Source organism: Anolis sagrei, chromosome 4 (assembly GCF_037176765.1).
Source record: "Anolis sagrei isolate rAnoSag1 chromosome 4, rAnoSag1.mat, whole genome shotgun sequence".
Classification (NCBI taxonomy): Eukaryota; Metazoa; Chordata; class Lepidosauria; order Squamata; family Dactyloidae; genus Anolis; species Anolis sagrei.
In genome coordinates this window covers 17,049,599-17,070,486 of record NC_090024.1, presented here as the reverse complement: position 1 = coordinate 17,070,486, position 20,888 = coordinate 17,049,599, and the positions used below count along the sequence as shown (strand labels likewise).

The window sequence follows — 20,888 nt, the reverse complement described above, 5'->3', positions numbered from 1 at the left end:
TGAAGAGATTCCTGGATGAAAAGGATTATCTGTGTCATTTCACTGGAGAGGCACTTTGGGTCCATTTCTACCCAGGGGTTGAGACCAGAAGGAGATTCCTGTTCAACTTCTTGACTATTGGCCTATGGAGTCTCTCGGAGATCTCTTTGATTCCCTATGCTATTCAACATCTGCATGACATTGCTGGGAAAGGCAGACTGAAGATTTGTGGTTTAGTGCCAGTAGTATGCTGATGGTACACAACTGCTTTGACATGTTCTTGGTAGCTTAACAGTATTTTAACATTGATCTTTTGTATATATTAAAGATACTGAATTTAAATGTATAAACTGCCTTATACAGTTTTTAATCAGAATTTACTTAGCCACATAACAGCCAAGGGGAATGAACACTTACATAACCAACAAATGTTAGCTCATTTCTGTTTACTTAATTTTGAGCCATGATATAAATAGTTTGCACATTCAGAATGATGAGTATTTTCTGTATATTAAATGCTAACAAATACCAAGTAAATCAATTTCAGCTGCAGAACAAAATGTGGAAAAGTCAAAGGAAGTGAATACTTGCAAGAAAATGCATGTTGAGCATCTTTTATCCAGAAATCTGAAATACTTCATAATCTGAAATTGTACACATGGGTGGCTGAGATAGTGGGACCTTTGTTTTCTTATGGTTTAATGTACATAAACTTTGTTTTAGACTTGGATCCCACCTTCCAGATGTATTATGATGAAAGAGGAGCATGACTAAGGTTAAAAGAAACATGATGATTTGGTGAAAGTGGAGAGAGAAGCCCTTGTCTTATAACAACACAACTCAGGGTTTTCCATTGGATATTATTGAGAGATTCATGACTTGACTTGGGTCACATAATGCATAATTTATTTATGGTGTTTGTTGGCACACAGTATCACATTCACTACCAGCTAACATGCCAATAAAAGAGAACTATAACAATTGAGACAGCATAAACCTATCAAGAGATCTTATCTTTCTTGTACAATACAGATTCATCTGATTACTGAAAACACTACCATTCAGTTAATTAAAAATACACTATTTTTCGAATGCCCAAAGAACAGAGGATGTACTCCACGAGAAAGAAGGCAAGAAAGCTACAAGTACTTGATGAGAGCACATTATTCCTAAATCAGATGAGCAGTTTTAGAGTACTCCCAGACTCTGCTTTTACTCCTGGAAAATCAGATGGCAGCAATAAAAAGGAATATTGTTTAATAGTTAAAATTGACAACTATCTGGCTGCTTCTCACAAATAATAAAGTACTGGTCATCATTACTGATCTATGAGCAAGTTGTGGACAGCATCACCATAATAAACTCTACACAGGACTTCTTCTGCTGGTACAACAATGCAGATAGTCACTTTCTGACTGTATCTGACTGTATCTACTCGTAGAGGATCGTATTTCATTGATCCTGGTTCAGCTATACATCCTAAGGTTAATTCAAGATGCAATCTTAAAGCCAAATGACCAGGAGTCATATCTTCATCTGTATTAATTTCGACATATACTGGGAATGCACTGGATATGAAGCATCCCAGGGAGGCAAAGGTGATGTGCGATGACTCACTACATTCCACATGACTCATACAATATATGTTAAATCAGAGCATACCAAGGTTTTGAGACAGCATGATGTTGTGGTTTTAGTGTTGACAAGGGGTGCACCAGCACTGTGGAAATAATGCAATCTGACACCACTTTAACTGCCATGGCTCAATGGTATGGAACCATTTTAGTTGTCTCTACCAAAAAGTGCTGGTGTCTTGCCAACTACAAATCCCAGGATTCAATAGAACTAAGCCATGTTAGTTAGACTATCTATCGGACAGATGGCAAGCTATTTAACCTCAGCAGACTGAAAGCCAAAACCAAGGTCACAACAACATCTGTTATAGAACTCCAATATGCTAATGATAACATCATTTGTGAGCATTCAGAAGAAGACCTACAAGTCACTCTAAATACCTTTGCAGAACCATATGAGAAGCTCGGCCTCTCATTGAACATTGAGAAAACCAAAGTGCTCTTCCAGCAGTCACCAGCCAATCCCTCTGCAATGCCAGAGATACAGCTTAACGGTGTAACATTAGAAAATGTTGACAATTTTTGCTACCTTGCAACCACCTCTTCACAAAACTCAACACTGACAATGAAATACAACACCGCCTGAGCTCTGCGAGTGCAGCATTTTTCCAAATGATGCAGAGAGTGTTTGGGGACCGGGACATCTGTAGGGAGACTAAGGTGCTTGTTTATAAAGTCACTGTCCTCCCAACCCTGCTATACGCCTGCAAAATGTGGACTGTCTATGGAACTATTCTATCAGCTCTGCCTCTGAAAAATCCTGCAAATCTCTTGGGAAGACAGGCAGACAAATACCAGCTTGCTGGAAAAAGCAAATATCAACAGCATTGAAGCGATGCTCCTCCACCATAAACTCCGCTGGACTGGTCATGTTGTCTGAATGCCCGATCACTGTCTCCCAAAACAGTTACTCTACCCCCAACTCAAGAACGGGAAACAGAATGTTGGTGGACAGGAAAAGAGATTTAAAAATGGGCTTAAAGCCAACCTTAAAAACTGTGGCGTGCATGGACACCAAGAACTGGGAAGCCTTGGCCCTTGAGTGCTCTAACTGGAAGTCAGCTGTGACCAGCAGTTCTGCAGAATTCAAAGAGGCACGAATAGAGGGCGAAAGGGAGAAACGTGCCAAGAGGAAGGCATGTCAAGCCAACCCTCACCGGGACCGTCTTCTGCCTGGAAACCGATTTCCTCACCGCGGGAGAACATACGAATCAAGATTAGGGCTCCATAGCCACCTATGGACCAACCAACAAGACATCACATCTGGAGGACCATCACCCTCAAACTACGAGGGATTGCCAAAGTAAGTAAGTTAGGCTGGGTGTACACTGCTTTATAGCCCAGGATTTGATCCCAGATTAACTGGCAGTATAGACTCATATAATTCGGTTTAAAGCAGATAATCTGGGGTCAGATCCTGGGATATAAAGTAGTGTACATCCAGCCTGAAAGTGGTTTCAAACTGCATTAATTCTGCAGTGTAGGTGCAACCTAGGATTCTTAGAAATCAGGTTTCAAATCCCCACTCAGCTATAGAAACCTACTAAGTAACATAGGGCAGGTCATTATCTCAACTTTCAAGGAATGTAATGGAAAATCACATCTGACTAAATCTTGCCAACTTGCCATTAGTCATGATTGACTAATTAGTCATGATTGACTTGAAGGTACAAAACAATAACAATTATCAAAGTTTGTGTTGTTCCATTTACTTCTTAACAAGAACAATTTCAAAGTTGTATCTCTTTTTTGCTATAAAAGTTATACTTTTTTCTTCTCTGTAAGAAGGCTAACTTCAAAATGGAAGCGTAGGGTTTTTCCTTTAAGAAAAAAAATCCCACAACTTTTCTATCTGCTATTAAATATGCTCTATCCACTGCATCTGGATTTAATTAATTATTTTTTCTTAAGCATTTTGATCTAAATCTAGATACTTACATAGAGACACCTGCTGGGTATCTTTGTGGGCATCAAGAAAAATAAACATATTGTACTTGAGATAGGGGGGCACCCTGTAAACCAGTCTACAACAAATCTACTTCAAACAATTCCTTGCATATCCATACTAGCAGGGGCATAGTTAATTCTGCAACTGCAGTTACAGAGGAAACCTTAGGGAAAATGCATACAAACTCTTACAAGAGACATGTCAGACTTCCAGTATACCTCCAGTGCCATGTCAATTGAGCTGTCATTTGTGCAAACACTACAGCCACTATTTCAAAATTGGAGGATCATCTACTGAGGCACAATTTCAACAAAACAATTTCATACCTTAATTACCTCCACTCAACTGTAGCAATTATGTAATATTCAATCAGTATATTAGCATACCAGGTAATGTGTTTCAAATCTGATAAGTCAACCAAAAGTATCACGTATATGGGGAAATAATGTGCTGCTTGTTTTCCATTATTTTGGATTTGTTTTGATCTGAGTATACCTTTAAGAATTCCCTGTTTATGAAAGTATTTCATAGACCATCAAGAGAAAAAAAAGAAAGAAATGCCCAAGATGATACTATTACTTCACCTCTTCCTAGACCAGATGTCTGCCACATCCTTTGTATAAAAAGTAAGAACGAATGTTGGATATTTTTTTTATCTAGTACTCCTTCAGTTAGCAGTACAAGAGCTCTTCAAGCTCTCTTGACCTCGAGTATTTCTCTTCTGAAAAATTGCTGGTATTGTATTAACAGGCCCTCTAAAAACTTGTCATGTTGGAAAAATTTTATCTGCTATGTCTAGTACAAATGTCTATTTCAACCTTTTCATTAAATGCAATCTTCAAAAGACCATTCCATGGATTTTCTTTCCTACAGAAAAGTGAGCTGTAGCACAACATTACATTAAGTTATGAGGAAGTTTAAAAGCTAGATCAGCAGTTTGGTTTGCTATCTGGGAAAAGAGGAGGAAACTATAATCAGTAAAGTAATTGAATTCCATCACCACCTTCATGAATTTATTCTATTTGTTATGACATGAAAATGAAACTCAGATATTTAATGTCTCATTGGCAGGGATGAAATAATATGAAAAAATATTTATTTTTGTCAACATCTTATTGCGAAACAGAATGCTGATTCAATGACAAAATGAAAAATATAATTAATGTTGTTTTTAAGAAGAGGATGGAACGAGAATGAGTAAATCCTCAAGTCCTTCTGCTGAGGAGAACAGTTTCTGAACACTTTCATATGTATTTTTTGGCAATCAGTTACTTCTCTAAGTGTTTTGTCCTAAATATTCCAATATCTAAATAAAAACTAAAGATAATATTTAGAAGTCTAGATGATTTCAACAGAACTTAATTTCCAGAAAGAGTGTTTGATTAGGGCTCTCATATAACCCTCATCTGGATAGATCAGGCCTGCACAACATGCAGCCCCTGGGCCATATGCAGCTTCCACAAATCACTGGTTTGGCCCACTGAGTACCACTGCTGCCACTTGGACCCCCCCCTCTTGCGCCCACTGCCACAACTTGCACCCCCCCCCCCCCGTTGAGTCAGGGATGAAGGGAGAAAAGGAAAGGGAGAAAAAATATATGAAAAAGAGGGGGAGGGAAAGGAAGGGAGGAAGGCAAGCAGACAGAAAAGAGAGAAGAGGAAGGGAGGGAGAAAAGGAAAAAAGAAAGATGGATAGATAGGAAACAGAGAGGGAAGAAATTCAGATTTCAGAAAGTGTGGCAAAGAGGTTTGAACCTTGGACTATGTCTCTGAACCCACTGGGTGACTTTAGGCAAGTCAGACTTGCTCAGCCTCAGAGGAAGACAACAGCAAATCTCTTTTGAATACATCTTGACAAGAAAACTCTATCATAGGATCACCTTAGGGTCACCATAAGTCTGAAACGACTTGAAAGCACGCAACAACAATCCTAATTAATCATTAATTATACCTTACTTGGAAGGTGAGGTACTAAAAACCTATTTGCGGCCTCAAAAGGTTTAGTGTATCTAATTTTTGGCCTCTTACTATTGACAAGTTGTGCTGACATGGTATAGATTAATAAACTTGCACTGAATTACTTTATTTTTTGACCCCATAGAACAGGAGTATAAAAACCATATGGCCCACAGGTGCCATAGAATTCCCATGTATTTAAGGAAATAAAGATGTCTCGTGTTAACACAGGTATCTATGAATGTGGAATCAAGAATATTCCACAACATCCAAATTATAAAACACTGTTCATATGAGAAAAATGTTTGTTTTGAGATGCTGGTAGACCTCCTTCTCTGTTAAAAATGTAACCAAAATAATGTTTGTGTCCTTAAAATACTCCTACTATAATTTCCAACATAAAATTAGAAGGCAAACACCTGATTTTGTTTATTTTACTTTATTTTATGCAAAACATAGCAGTTATATCTTTGTGGAGTAATCTTCTATCTCATATTGGTCAATAAATGGCTATCATTATTTAGATAAAACATATGGCTTCAGTGTTGCAGTGGTCCTTGCAAACATACTTTCCATACATGATGTACTGCCTGCCAGCTTTCTTATCCACTGACCTACTGGAGAAAGACTAGTGTAAAAGATTATGAAATGGTGCTGACATGCATATGTCTCGGTTATTTCTGCTAGTTCTAAAAATGGCTTCTCACCACATTTTGTGCTGTGTTGAAATATGGTTCCACAACAACATTGTAACCACTATAACAGTGGTGTACCAGGCAATTTGCCCAGGTACACATATCCCTTCAGAAGATATGGTTTCTTAGTACTGAAGCAGTACCATTTTCTTATGCCATCTTTTCTTGGTTTATTTGGCAGTAGAATTTACCTTTGAACTCAACCAGCTATTCATCAATAATTAAATCAGTCCCTAGTGCGTATCATGTTTGACGCAGCTGAAAGAACACAGTCCGCATATCCATTACCTTGGGAGTTTATGAAGTCTCTTTGGGCTCATTGTTGCTTGGTGGAGGAGCATCCTCGAGACTGCACACTACAAACGAGCATGTTATCCTTGCTACATGACAGTGCCCCCACCCACCAAGCAGGAGGTCAGTGATGTCAAGGGACTGCCACACCTCAACCCGGGTAAGATTCTTCCTGTGTCATACCCATTCTTCCATGAATGGAGTAGTAAAGAATTCATTCTGTTAAGTACAGTTCAAAGATATTTCTTTTTATGCCTCCTTCTCTGGTCGATGGATGCTCCCAAAACATGTCTCTGCATGTTTTGCAGTGATTTTTTTTATTAACATTAGCAACAGGTCCTTCTGCTACAGTGTCTCATGACTTCAATTTGATTTTGTCTAGAAAGAGCAAAAAACCACACTGAAATCATGAGACACTGTTGTGGAAGGAGCTGTTGCCAACATTTATAAACAATTCACTGCATAACATCCAGCAACATATTTTAGGAGGATCCATGGACCAAAGAAGGAGGAAAACAGACAAATATATTTGAACTGTGCCTAACAGAAACTTGCACTTGCTGCTTTCCCATTCCTGAGCATGGGGAGGCAATTTTTCTCATCCAAACAGCCATCAGTTTACCTAGTCCTTCAAGCACAAAATGACACAGCTATCAAGGAACATGAAAGGCACTGCAGACTAATTAAACCAGAGAAGCCAGCCATAGCAAAGCATTTGATGAACCAACCTGGACACAGCATATTATTTGAAAATGCAGAAATGCTGGACCACTTTATCAATCACCATGTCAGACTACACAGAGAAGCCATTGAAATCCACAAGTATGTGGACAATTTTGACAGAAAGGAGGAAACCATGAAAATGAACACAATCTGGCTACCAATATTAAAAAACTCTAAAATCAGGATAGTAACAGGGGAATGACAGGCATGAAAGAATCAGGGCCAGCTAATACCTCCCCACAAAGGATTCCCCCAGGCAACAACCAGCCAGGCTTTGAAGCTGAAAGGCCATTCAGTGCTCATCAAGGTGGCCAATTGCAACATTCACACTTGCCTCAAACACAGAAGAATTCTTTCCCACACTCTGGACATTCCAGAGATATGTAAGCCCCACTTGCCTAGCTTCCAATAGACCTCACAATCTCTGGAGATGCCTGCCATAGATGTGGGCAAAATGTCAGGAGAGACTGCTTCTGAAACATGGCCAACCAGCCCAGAAATCTCACAGCAACCCAGACACAGATATCATTTTTGTCCCAATATGACACTCCAAGTAGAACAAGATGGCAGAATGGAATTTATTTGTTGGGATAACATTTATTCTAGCTGTGGTAGGGGGTCATATTTTTTTAAAAAACTGAATACAGAAGAACTTGAAACTTGAGGATATTAGAAAATGTCAAAATGAGATCATAAAATGCCTATGTTTTGATCTAATTCCATGGGAATTGTGCCACAAACATGGTTCTGGACCAATAACTTGTCCCAACTGGTAGGAAGATGGTTGGAAGAATATACTTTTGTAACACATTCTTACACAGTTTAGTGGTCTGATTCTTCTGCTCAACACAATGGCCTTTGAAAAACGAAGGCTGGGCACAGGTTTTCTACTAGTAAGTGTGTGATTAATACAGATAATTACAGAAAAAATTGAATAGTCCACATCACTTGTTGTAAACTTTTGTTTTACCAAAATATTAAATTTTCAGAAGTTCTACCACTAACATTTCAGCATTGCACATACATTTATTAATGTCAAAAGCGTGGCAACATGTGTTTTGTTGAGATTGTTTTGACTGCATTTGCCTGGAAAAGACATAAATTATCAAATTCATACTGCTTTCTTGCCAGGTCCTGGTTGATCCTTCTAACTCACATGCTGTACACAAACTGAATTCCCTGTCCCCTTCTTGTTTGGATATGAATGCCAGAAGGAGAACTTCAGGTTATCACTTGCCTATCAGGCGTCAAGCAAAACTTTTGATTTCTTTTAGCTAAACAGCTGCCAATCTTTTAATGAAGAAAACCTGCAGGACTGTTTGATGCGAAGACAGCCAGTTTTACATTTAAAACTGGGTACTACCATGCCAGATAGTGCACACCTTCCTGACTTCCCTCCTGATCTCCATGTACAAGCTTGAATCAATGCTACTCCTGAAAAAACAAGATGTTCACATACCACTCATTTTATCATCCAGTGTTATTCTTTAATTACATAGTACTTCTACAGTTATTCATATATAAAGGCTGCATTCAACAAGACAGCAATTGTACATAATCCTTCAGAAGAAAATTTTATGTTCCACAAAGCACGAGCAGTACAATTTCATTCTGCCACATCAGCAACACCAAGACCAAGAAATATACTAGGCCTGCAATAATGTGCCCAAAGCCTCTGAAAAATAAAAAGAAATGTGTGCACTATCAACGGGAAACCATAAAACACATCACAACAGAAGTGGCAGCATTTAAGAAACCATGCAGACAGAACAGGATAGAAAAATCTAACTTGGTTCCTTTTAACCTTACTATGATACTTCCTGCAAACCTGTTTTCCCTTTATGACAAACACATCTCTAAGCAGCTCAGTTTATTACAAAATCATTAAATTTTACACACATGCTGCAAATATTCAAATTGTACATATCTATGTATTCCAATTAAAACTGCAACTGATATCCAGTAACTAACCTTCAAAATGAAAAAGGAACTGGGCTAAGATGATCAGTGACACCATAAAGCAGTCAATGTCACTGCATCAATTTCCATCATCTTCCTCGCTTGGTTTCAACACTGTATTCCAACCACTCATATATCTCTTTATAACTTTCCAACAGAAACACCTTTTCTCCTAGCTTGTCCTTACCATTTGTTATTTATTACGTCACTTGTGATAAACACATCAGACTCTATTCTATACATCTATTTGTTTTGTATAATCATCTCAACAAGTAATCATGTTCCTACCAATACTGCTGGCATCATGAATAAAACATAAAATAATACAAAATATCCAAACTCATTTATCACCAAAACCCTTGAAATTCAGAGATATCAAAAGAGGCGTGACTGTGTATGGTTGCAATCAAATAACAAGCATTCCATAGTTATTATGAAAGCAGGATAATATTGAAAATATCAGTTGGTTGCCCCAGTATACAAACAAGACAGAGATAATAATCTTTATTTACCTCTTCTAGAAGTGTGACTGTATTCCTGCAGTTCTGTAGCCGGGTGGTAAAACTGGAAGTAGTGGGGGAGTTGTAATCCTCTGTGGTCTCAGAAATAAACTCCGACACAGTGATCTGGTCCGGCATGATCCTGCCCAACAGAGACGGATGATGATAGCAGAGGGGAAAAAGACAAGGAGAGAAGGAGTATTAAGCGTAAGGAAGAGCATCTAAAAGCTTAAGCTGAAGAAGGAGTGGCAGTACGATTTTTCTTTCCAGCATGCCCTGGTATCCAGTTAGAAAAATGGAGATGCCCTTCAGAATACAGTCTGTTTCATCAGAGGGGAGATGTCATCCCTGCAGGGCTGTCGCTGAACCCACCAACACTGAATCCTCCACGCTTTTTTCACAGGAAGAAATATACCAGGACTGGGTGTTGCTCCACTTCAGTGCTTCACTGAAGATTATCGAGACTCCTCTCTCCTAAACCTTGTCCCTCCAGGATGTGCTTCCTAAATTAAGGCAGACATCCTCTTCCTCTCTGCCTTCCCATTCTAGACTCAAATCCATATTCATAGTCACCATTTAGTAAAACAGGTTATCTAAACTGACTCATTCGTGGATCATTATTTCCTTATGGGATGTAATCAGAAGACTTAATTCCTCCCAGCAACACAAATTCTCTTTAAAAAGGGGGGGGGGGGCTTTCAAACTAGCTGCCTCCCCTACTATACCTTGTGACTGCTTCAACAGTCCCTCGAAATGCCCTCTCTTTAAAAATAAGAGGGCGTGCCTTCCAGTCCTTCAGATCCTTCCCTATTTCAGCTGCAGAATCCCTGCCCACTCTTCCCCCCCCCCACCCCTTCTTTCCTTTTTTCTTTTAGAGAGCAAAATCTCTGACTAGATCTTTCTTGATCTCCTTAGCAGAAAAGAGGGAAGGGTATAAAGAACTCGGTCCCTTCTACGCACCATATACACACACCCATACACACACACAATTTGAATCTCTAGCTGGACTTCCAGCCCCATTTCTATGGGGAAATGGGGATTCGTGCCCAGATAGATAGATAACATACACATGCATATACTCTATCTCTCTTTGAACCACTGAATGGACTTCTGGGCTCTTTTTATGGCGTTTGAACCCATATATACATATTATGCACACAAATACATACTCGCTCTCTCTTTTAACCTCTGGCTGGACTTCTAGGCTCCTTTCTATGGGGAAAGGGGGATTCACACTCAAGATACATCTATAAATATTACATGCATATGCTCTATCTCTCTCTTTGAACCTCTGGCTGGACATCTAGGCACCTTTCTGTGAGGAAAGGAGACTACTTTCAATCATATCTATCTATCAATCTATTAAATGCACACACATGCTATCTCTCTCGTTGAACCTCTGGCTAGACTTCTAGGCTCCTTTCTATAAGGAAACTGGGTTTGCACACATGCATACATGCTATCTCTCTTTCCCTTTGAACCTCTGGCTGGTCTTCGAGGCTCCTTTCTAAGGGGAAAAGGGAGGTTCACACTCAGATACACACACATGCACACACATATTACATACACATACAAATGTTCTATCTCTTATCTCTCTTTAAACCTCTGGGTGGAATTCCAGGTTACATTCTAGGGGGTAAAGGGAAGTTCACATTCAGATACACACACACACACAACATACAATTACACATGTTCTATCTCTTTCTCTTTGAACCTCTGGCTGGACTTCTAGGCTCTTTTCTGTGAAGAAAAGGGAGATTCGCTCATATATATATATATATATATATACACATATACACACACACACAGAGAGAGAGAGAGACATACACACACACACACACACAACATAATCATGGACTTGCTCTCTCTCTCTCTCTCTTTGAACCTATGGGGAAAAGGGAGGCTCATTCATATATATATATATATATATACATACATACATACACATGCTCTATCTCTTTGACTCTCTGGCTGGACTTCCAGGCTCCTTTCTATGGGGAAAAGGGAGGTTCACTCTCTCTCTCTCTCTCTATATATATATATACATACTCTCTCTCTCTTTGAACCTATGGGGGAAAGGGAGGCTCATTCATATATATATACACACACACACGCATTACATACACATGCTCTATCTCTTTTTGACTCTCTGGCTGGACTTCCAGGCTCCTTTCTATGGGGAAAAGGGAGGTTCACACTCTATCTATCTATCTATCTATCTATCTATATACACACACGTACACATAACATGCACCTGCACATGATCTGTCTCTTTGAACCTATGGGGAAAAGGGAGGCTCATATATATAATTCATACACACACACACACACACACACTACACACATATGCTCTATCCCTCTCTTTGAACCTTTGGCTGGACTTCCAGGCTCCTTTCTATGGGGAAAAGAGATGTTCACACTGAGATACACACACAAACACACACACATATATAACACATGCTCTATCTCTTTCTCTTTGAACCTTTGGCTGGACTTCCAGGCTCCTCTCAACAGTGAAAGAGAGGTTTGCTTTCATTCATATATATCTATATATCTATTACACACACATTGAACCTCTGGCTGGACTTCCAGGCTCCTTTCCATGGGGAAAAGAGGAAGCTGTATATATACACAGGCACACCATCTTTTGGACATTTGGATACACACACTCACTCACTCATACCCACACACTTTTCTGACATTTTCCTATAACTGTCTATCAAGCAGGGGCCAACTTTGGCCTTCCAGGTGTTTTGGACTTCAACTCCCACAATGCCTAACAGCCTCAGGCCCTTACTTTTTCCCCTTCAGCCGCTTAAGCGGCTGAAGGGGAAAAAGTAAGGGCCTGAGGCTGTTAGGCATTGTGGGAGTTGAAGTCCAAAACACCTGGAAGGCCAAAGTTGGCCCCTGCCTGGTATAGACACAAATATATACACAAATACTCTCTCACACCATTCCCACAAACCTCTCCCATCAGCACAGACCCCACCAAGGCCCCTTCCCCTCACAAGCTTCCCCCAATTTCCCTCCAAACCCACAAACTCCCCGCCAAAAAGACCCTCAGTCCCCCCCTCTTTCCCCCCTTTCTCCTCAGCCAAGTACTAACTTGCAAAGAGGCCCCCCTCCCTCCCAAAGGACCCCCCCAAAAGCCTGGGTTGGGGGGGGATGGAGGGAGAGGAAAAAAAAGGCTCGAAAAAGTAGAGAAAATTCGACGGGAATTCCAGTTCCGAAGCAGCCAAGATTATTCCTTCTCTCCTTCTCTGTGTCTCTTGACTGACTGAAGCTGGCTCTCAAGTCAGGCAGGCAGGCTCGCTCCTGCGCATGCGCCTGCCGCTGGGGGGGAAGAGCAGAGGCGCGCGCTCTCGCCAGCTTGAGAGGACGCGCATGCGCGTTTTTTATCTCCCCCCCCCTCCCGCTTTACATAAGGAAATGAGAATTCTCTCCTCCATTCTCTTGCTCCGCCTCCTCTCTGAGCAAAGCTCCGCCCACTTTCTTGCCTCTTCTCCGCCCTGTCACGTGACGCCAAGCGGGGAAAGACTCCGTGCGCATGCGCGTCGCTAATCCAACGTCCCTGCTTACCTCCTTCATAGAATCATAGAATCAAAGAGTTGGAAGACACCTCATGGGCCATCCAGTCCAACCCCCTGTCAAGAAGCAGGAATATTGCATTCAAATCACCCCTGACAAACATCTCCAGCTCACCCCCTGTTTGGGTATCAGCCAGCACGTCAACGACTTAAATCAAGACATAGTTTTCTTAAATCTACAGAGATACTCGCTGGAACACCCCAGCAAGCGAGAGTCCAAAAGTGGCAGCGCCATACCCAGCACCTCAATCCATGGGTGATACCAAATGAGAGACTCCCCCCTGGGCACTCAGAAGACTGGGCGACTTGGAAGGCGCTGAACAGACTGCGCTCTGGCACCACGAGATGCAGAGCCAATCTTAATAAACGGGGCTACAAAGTGGAATCCTCGACATGCGAGTGTGGAGAAGAGCAAACTACAGACCACCTGCTGCAATGCAACCTGAGCCCCGCCACATGCACAATGGAGGACCTTCTTGCAGCAACACCAGAGGCACTCCAAGTGGCCAGATACTGGTCAAAGGACATTTTTTGCAAAATCTCTGTGTGGTTTTTTTTCTTTTCTTTTTAATCTGTGTATTTGTTTTGTTCTGTTAGAATAGTAACACAATGGTATAGTTGCTGATGACACGATAAATAAAACCCCTGACAGATGGCAATCCAGCCTTTGTTTAAAAGCTTCCAAAGAAGGAGCCTCCACCACACCCTCGGGGCAGAGAGTTCCACTGCTGAACGGCTCTCACAGTCAGGAAGTCGGCCCTTGTGCTGTGCTACTCTGCTGCTGAGTATGCATGTCTAGTGTGGAACACATCTCACCACACTAAAACAGTGGATGTGGCTCTTAATGAGACATGCCGCATTATGTCTGCGCCCTACACCACTGCAGAAATTACACTGCTTAACCGGTATTGCACCACCTGACATCCGCCGGGAAGTGGCAGGCAATAGTGAAAGGACCAAGGCAGAGACATCTCCAGCTCAACCCCTATTTGGATATCAGCCAGCACGTCAACGACTTAAATCCAGACATAGTTTTCTAAGATCTACAGAGACACTTGCTGGAACACCTCAGGAAGCAAGAGTCCAAAAGTGGCAGGATCCAACCCAGAACCTCAACCAATGGCTGATACCAAATGAGAGACTCCCCCCTGGGCACACAGAGGACTGGGCGACTTGGAAGGCGCTGAACAGACTGCGCTCTGGCACCACGAGATGCAGAGCCAACCTTAAGAAACGGGGCTACAAAGTGGAATCCACGACATGCGAGTGTGGAGAAGAGCAAACCACTGACCACCTGCTGCAATGCAACCTGAGCCCTGCCACATGCACCATGGAGGACCTTCTTGCAGCAACACCAGAAGCACTCCAAGTGGCCAGATACTGGTCAAAGGACATTTAATCAACTACCAAACTCACACATTTTCTATTTTCTCTGTTTGTTTGCTTTGTTCTGTTAGAAATGTAATATAATTGACTGGCTGCCCTGACACGAGAAATAAATAAGTCAGGAAGTTCTTCCTAATGTTCAGATGGAATCTCCTCTCTTGTAGTTTGAAGCCATTGTTCCAGGTGTGGTCTCACCAAAGCAGAATAGAGGGGTCGCATGACTTCCCTAGATCTAGACACTATGCTCCTCTTGATGCAGGCCAAAATCCCATTGGCTTTATCCTTCACTTCACCCTCCCTTCTATTAATTATCTTTATTCATTTATTATCTTTACTAGCCTTCCCCTGCCACGCGTTGCTGTGGCCCAGTCTAGTGATCTCAAAAATAAAGTAATGATAAAGTGTAGGTTTCTAATATATGCAATGTCTTGATGTTTGTGGATAAACAGCACTTCTTGTTTCTTTCAGTGTTGATGTAGAGATTGTCTGGTTTGCCTACTCTGGAACATGCAACATATTATTGTCCTTCTTTAGGGGTCCCTTTCAAATCTATGATACTATATCTGTATGTGTGTGAATCATACATATCTATATCTATGGCTGGATAGATATAGAGGGCTTTGTTTACATTTTCTTGCCCTGGTGAAGGGAGTTGGACTGGATGTCCTTAAGTATTTTCTGTTGGTCATGGGGGTTCTCTGTTCAAACTTTGGTTCAATTCCATCATTGGTGGAGTTCAGAATGCTCTTTGATTGTAGGTGAACTATAAATCCCAGCAACTACAACTCCAAAATGTCAAGATTCTATTTTCCCCAAACTCCACCAGTGTTCACATTTGGGCATATTGAGTATTCGTGTAGAGTTTGGTCCAGATCCATCATTGTTTGAGTCCACAGTGATCTCTGGATGTAGGTGAACTACAACTCCACAAGCAAAGGACACTGCTCACCAAACCCTTCCAGTATTTTCTGTTGGTCATGGGAGTTCTGTGTTCAAAGTTTGGTTCAATTCCATCATTGGTGGAGTTCAGAATGCTCTTTGATTGTAGGTGAACTATACATCCCAGCAACTACAACTCCCAAATGTCAAGATTCTATTTTTTTCCAAACTACACCAGTGTTCTCATTTGAGCATATTGAGTGTCTGTGTAAAGTTTGGTCCAGATCCATCATTGTTTGAATGCCCAGTGATTTCTGGATGTAGGTGAACTACAACTCTGAAATCAAAGGACACTGCTCACCAAACCCCTTCCAGTATTTTCTGTTGGTCATGGGAGAACTGTGTGCCAAGTTTGGTTCAATTCCATCGTTGGTGGAGTTCAGAATGCTCTTTGATTGTAGGTGAACTATAAATCCCAGCAACTACAACTTCCAAATGACAAAATCATTTTTTTTGAGTGAAGGACATACATTGGGTTGTTAGGTGTCTTGTGTCCAAATTTGGTGTCAATTCGTCCAGTGGTTTTTGAGTTCTGTTAATCCCACAAACGAACATTACATTTTTTGGGTTGTAGGTTTTTCCGGGCTATATGGCCATTGATTCTTGTCAGGGGATTGGACTGAACGGCCCACACGGGCTCTTCCAATTCAGTGATTCTATGTGTATTTTATATAATTATGTACTTTTAGCTATTTTGATCCCAGATCTCTAGAACTGCAGTCCCAACACTCAAAACCGCTGCCTTACACATACCTCTGCAGTTTTTTTTCCCAATGAAAAGGAGAACAATGCGTTCTACAGAAAAACCACAGGAACATTATTCTGGACTGTAAAGTAACTTCATACAGCAGAACAGATAAAGGAAGAAAGAGAAGGATAAGAGGCACAAGAAGAGGGGAATGGACACAAAATGTGGCTGGTATAACAAAGGAATAGATTATTCACTGTTACGGATTGGGTATCAGTGATCCGAAATGCTTGGGAGCAAACGTGTTTTGAATTATTCCCTGGGTTTTTCAGTATTTGCAGATACATAATGAAAGATCTTGGGGATGAGATAATAATAATAATAATAATAATAATAATAATAACAACAACAATAATAATAACAATAATAATAATAATAATGGATGCCAAAAGATCTCAGCTGGCATTTGGAAACAATAAACATAAACAAAATCATGATCTGTCAACTGCAAAAGGCCACCTTACTTGGATCTGCGCACATCATTCGAAAATACATCACACAGGCCTAGACGCTTGGGAAGTGTTCGAGTTGTGATTTTGTGATACGAAATCCAGCATATAGATCTCGTTTGCTGCAACATACTGTGTTTTTGTGTCAGTAAAATAATAATAATAATAACAACAATAATAGATAGATAGATCGATAGATCGATCGATCTGCAAAGACTCTGGCACAGACCAGTAAAGGTGGTCCCAGTGATGATCAGCACACTGCATGTAGTGCCTAAATACCTTGGCCTGCACTTAAAAACAATTGCCGCTGACAAAATTACCATCTCACAGCTGCAAAAGACCACCGTGCTTGGATGTGCATGCAATATTTGCTAATACATCACACAGTCCTAGAGATTTGAGAAGTGTCTGATGTGTGATCAAATACAAAAGCCAGTGTAGTGATCTTGTTTGTGTGTGCTAATCTTGTTGTGAATCATCATCATCATCAACAACAACAACTTTATTTCTATCCTGCCCTATCTCACCAGTTTGGGGGGGGGGGGATAGGACTCAGGGTGGTTTACAACATATAGCAGCAAACAGTCAATGCCGTAAGGTGCAGGGAAACAGTAAACAATTGTAAACAGATGATAATATCTTAAACATCAAATATCAAATAGTAGTAAAGAAGGACAATAAATTAAACATAACTAAAATACACAAATAAAAACACATTTAAAACAATACTATGTAATTAAAACTATTAATAGGGATCCAAAGCTAGGCATGAAATTTATTCATTTTTCATAAACACACAGCGTGCCGGTTATTTCATGCACAACATTTTAAATCATGTTCTGCATGGAACAAAGATTGTGTACATTGAATCATCAGGCAGCATCTATTTTAGGCCCCTTCTACACTGTCATAGGATTATCAATGCAGAGAATCCACATTATCTGCTTTGGACTGGATTATATGGGTCTACACTGCCATATAAAGATAGGGCAGGATAGATGTGTGATTTAACCTGTTTAAAATGATGTATTTTTGTGTGTTTGGCCTCTAATTGTTGCCAGTCTGTACGCCGCTCTGAGTCGCCCTCGGGCTGAAAAGTGCAGGATATTTATTTATTATTCAAACGTATATGCCGCCACTCCCCTGGGGCTCGGAGCGGCTTACAAGAACAGGCTAAAATCTAACACAATTTAAAAACAATTTAAAACAATTTAAAACAATATCAATAAAAATATGGTAAATAAATAAATATAACCCAGTTCAAAGCTGATAATCTGGATTTTAAATGGCAATGTAGAAGGGGCCATTTGTGATTTCGGACCATTTTCGGATATCCAGATAAGAAATACTCAGCCTGCAACTTGTACGGTATATATGCATGCTAAGATGTGAAAGAGCAGCTAATGAAATAATTAAATAAGATCTTGTAAAGACAGATAATCAAATACCAAAGTCAGAGTCATCCATGCCAGAGCATTTCTGATGTCTATAGCAGGATCTACACTGCACTGTATTCTATGGTGGTTCAAACTGCATTATGTGGCAGTTCAATTTGCATTATATGGTAGTGTAGTCAAGTATGGGCAAACTTCATCCCTCCAGGTGTTTTGGACTTCAACTCCCACAATTCCTAATATCCAAAACACCCGGAGGGATGAAGTTTTCCCATGCCTGGCGTAGATCTAGCTTCATTGTAGTTGGGCAAGCTATAAAGTGAAGAAAGCTTAAAGGAAGAAGATCAACCCATTTGAAATGTGGTGCTGGAGAAAACGTCTTCAAATATCATGAATGGCCAAAAAAACAAATAAATTGATTCAAGAGCAGATCAACCTTGAACTGATCCTGGAAGATGACTAAATGGAAACTGTCGTGCTTTCAACATATCATGAGAAGACATGACTCACTTTTCCAGTGAAGATAGATTGGTAGAATAGAAGGCAGTAGGAAAAGAGGAAGCCCACACTACAGATGGATTGATTCAAGGAAACTATGGCCCCAAGGTTGCTGGTAATCTCAAGGTCTTTTGGAGGTCTACCATCACAGAGTTACCATATACTTACACCAATTGGACAGCCAGTAACAACAGCAAACATAAGGGAGGTGTGGACAAAATGTAGCCCTCCAAATAGTCAACATCTAGCAACCTTTTCCAGCATCACCAATGGTGAGATACAGACTGTCAACATCTGGAGGACCACACAATGCCCATTCCTAACACAAAGTATTTATTTTACTTTTTTTACACACATACACATTGGCTTGTTTACAGCAATCAGAAGGGACTCCAAAAATATCAAGAAGGAGATGGAGATGGAACAAACCCCGCTATCCCGTTAGGCTAAAATTATGTCTTATGTAAAGTAGACTTTCAGTTAACTGGATCTCAAACCACCAAAACTTTTTAGTAACCACAAAAAATTGAAGAAATATTGCCTACTGCATTCACGAGACTGTTTTTGCAATACTGCAAAACTGTGTTACATTAGGTTAGGTTTGCATTTATTTGCATTTAATTTCTGTATTTCAATATTAATATCAAAGTTTATGGCATGGTATAGTGTAAAGTCTTATCTTTGAGAGGAAACATGATGAGGGCCATGCATAAATATGTGAGGGGAAGTCATAGGGAGGAGGGAGCAAGCTTGTTTTCTGCCGCCCTGGAGATTAGGATGCAAAATAATGGTTTCAAACTATAGGGAAGGAGATTCCACCTGAACATGAGGAAGAACTCCCAGAATGTGAGAGCTGTTCAGTAGTGGAACTCTCTGTCCTGGAGTGTGGCGAGGCTCCTTCTTTGGAGGCTTTTAAGCAGAGGTCAGATGGCCATCTGTCAGGGGTGCTTTGAATATAATTTTCCTGCTTCTTGGCTCCTTCTTTGGAGGCTTTTAAACAGAGCCTGGATGGCCATCTGTTGGGGTGCTTTGAATGCAATTTTCCTGCTTCTTGACAGGGGGTTGGACTGGATGGTCTATATGAGGTCTCTTTCAACTAAATGATTCTCTAAGTACTCTCAAGCAACCAGAAACTACATTTATCTGGCATCTGCAATTCCCCATATGTGCTGGTTAATGGAGAGTTTATTGCAGAGCTTTCCAACCATTTCATGTTAGTGACACACTTAGAATCATAAAATCATAGTTGGAAGAGACCTCATGGGGCATCCAGTCCAACCCCTTGCCAAGAAGCAGGAAAATCGCATTCAAAGCACCCCTGACAGAAGGAGGCTCCACCACAGCCTGGAGCAGAGAGTTCCACTGTTGAACAGCTCTCACAGTTAGGAAATTCCTCCTAATTTTCACTTTTTAGACATATATCATTTTGCGACACAGTAATTCAGTTTTAGTAGCCAACCAGAGGTTAAACCAACCCCTTATAAGAGATATGGACACATATATAATTGTAATAACTAAATATATGGTGCCACAACATATTTCCCGAAAAGCTTTCATTTATATTTTTAAAAATTTATTTCTGTGCTTATATACCGCCGTTTCTCAGCCTAAATCGGCGACTCAACGCGGTTCATTTGTAAGATATATCATTTGTAAGATAATAATTTCTATGATTTTTGACATTTGTCATTACACACCTACACACTGCAGCTAACACACTAATGTGATGCAACACATGGTTTGGAAAGCTCTGGTCTACTGTATTCCTTCTGTTTCCTTCTTTTTATTAAGCTTCCTGATGTCTGTGCATTCCCACATCTCTGGTGGAAAAACCCCATTTATCCTTGTTTTCTCCCAAAAGAAAGCATATATGTGTTATTGCATTCTGCACCACCTGCTAATGCATTCCAAAAGGACACAGGATTTTATCCAATTTGATCAGACAATACCAGTATGGAGATAAGACTAGAGCATCCCACCTGTTGTCATGCAAGTCCCCTTAAGAGCATTGAGGAAATGACATTGTTTGCCCTGAATTTTCCTGTGGAAATGAGCAATAGATTGTGCTATTAGGGGCAAGAGAGAATGGGGGCAGGGATGATATTGTCTTGTATTGGGGACAATTTCATCTCATTTACCTACTTTCATAGAAAGGAGTGAGAGAAGGAATATCAGTCATGAAAGAGACCAACGACGAACA

The 20,888-nt window shown here is 40.5% G+C and overlaps 1 protein-coding gene across 4 annotated transcripts in view; it reads right to left on the bottom strand.

The window, feature by feature from the left end:
• The window catches only part of ASAP1 (ArfGAP with SH3 domain, ankyrin repeat and PH domain 1), a 178,994-nt gene that overhangs the window by 103,296 nt on the left and 54,810 nt on the right, over window positions 1-20,888 (bottom strand). For 2 of the 4 annotated variants that reach the window (XM_060775871.2, XM_060775877.2), the window contains exon 3: window positions 9,697-9,826. In XM_060775871.2, the coding sequence (XP_060631854.2) occupies window positions 9,697-9,826 (130 nt within the window). Of the gene's footprint in view, window positions 1-9,696; window positions 9,827-10,409; window positions 10,486-12,790; window positions 13,003-20,888 lie in introns of those variants that run through there. The other 2 variants (XM_067467283.1, XM_067467284.1) reach the window with 2 other exon arrangements.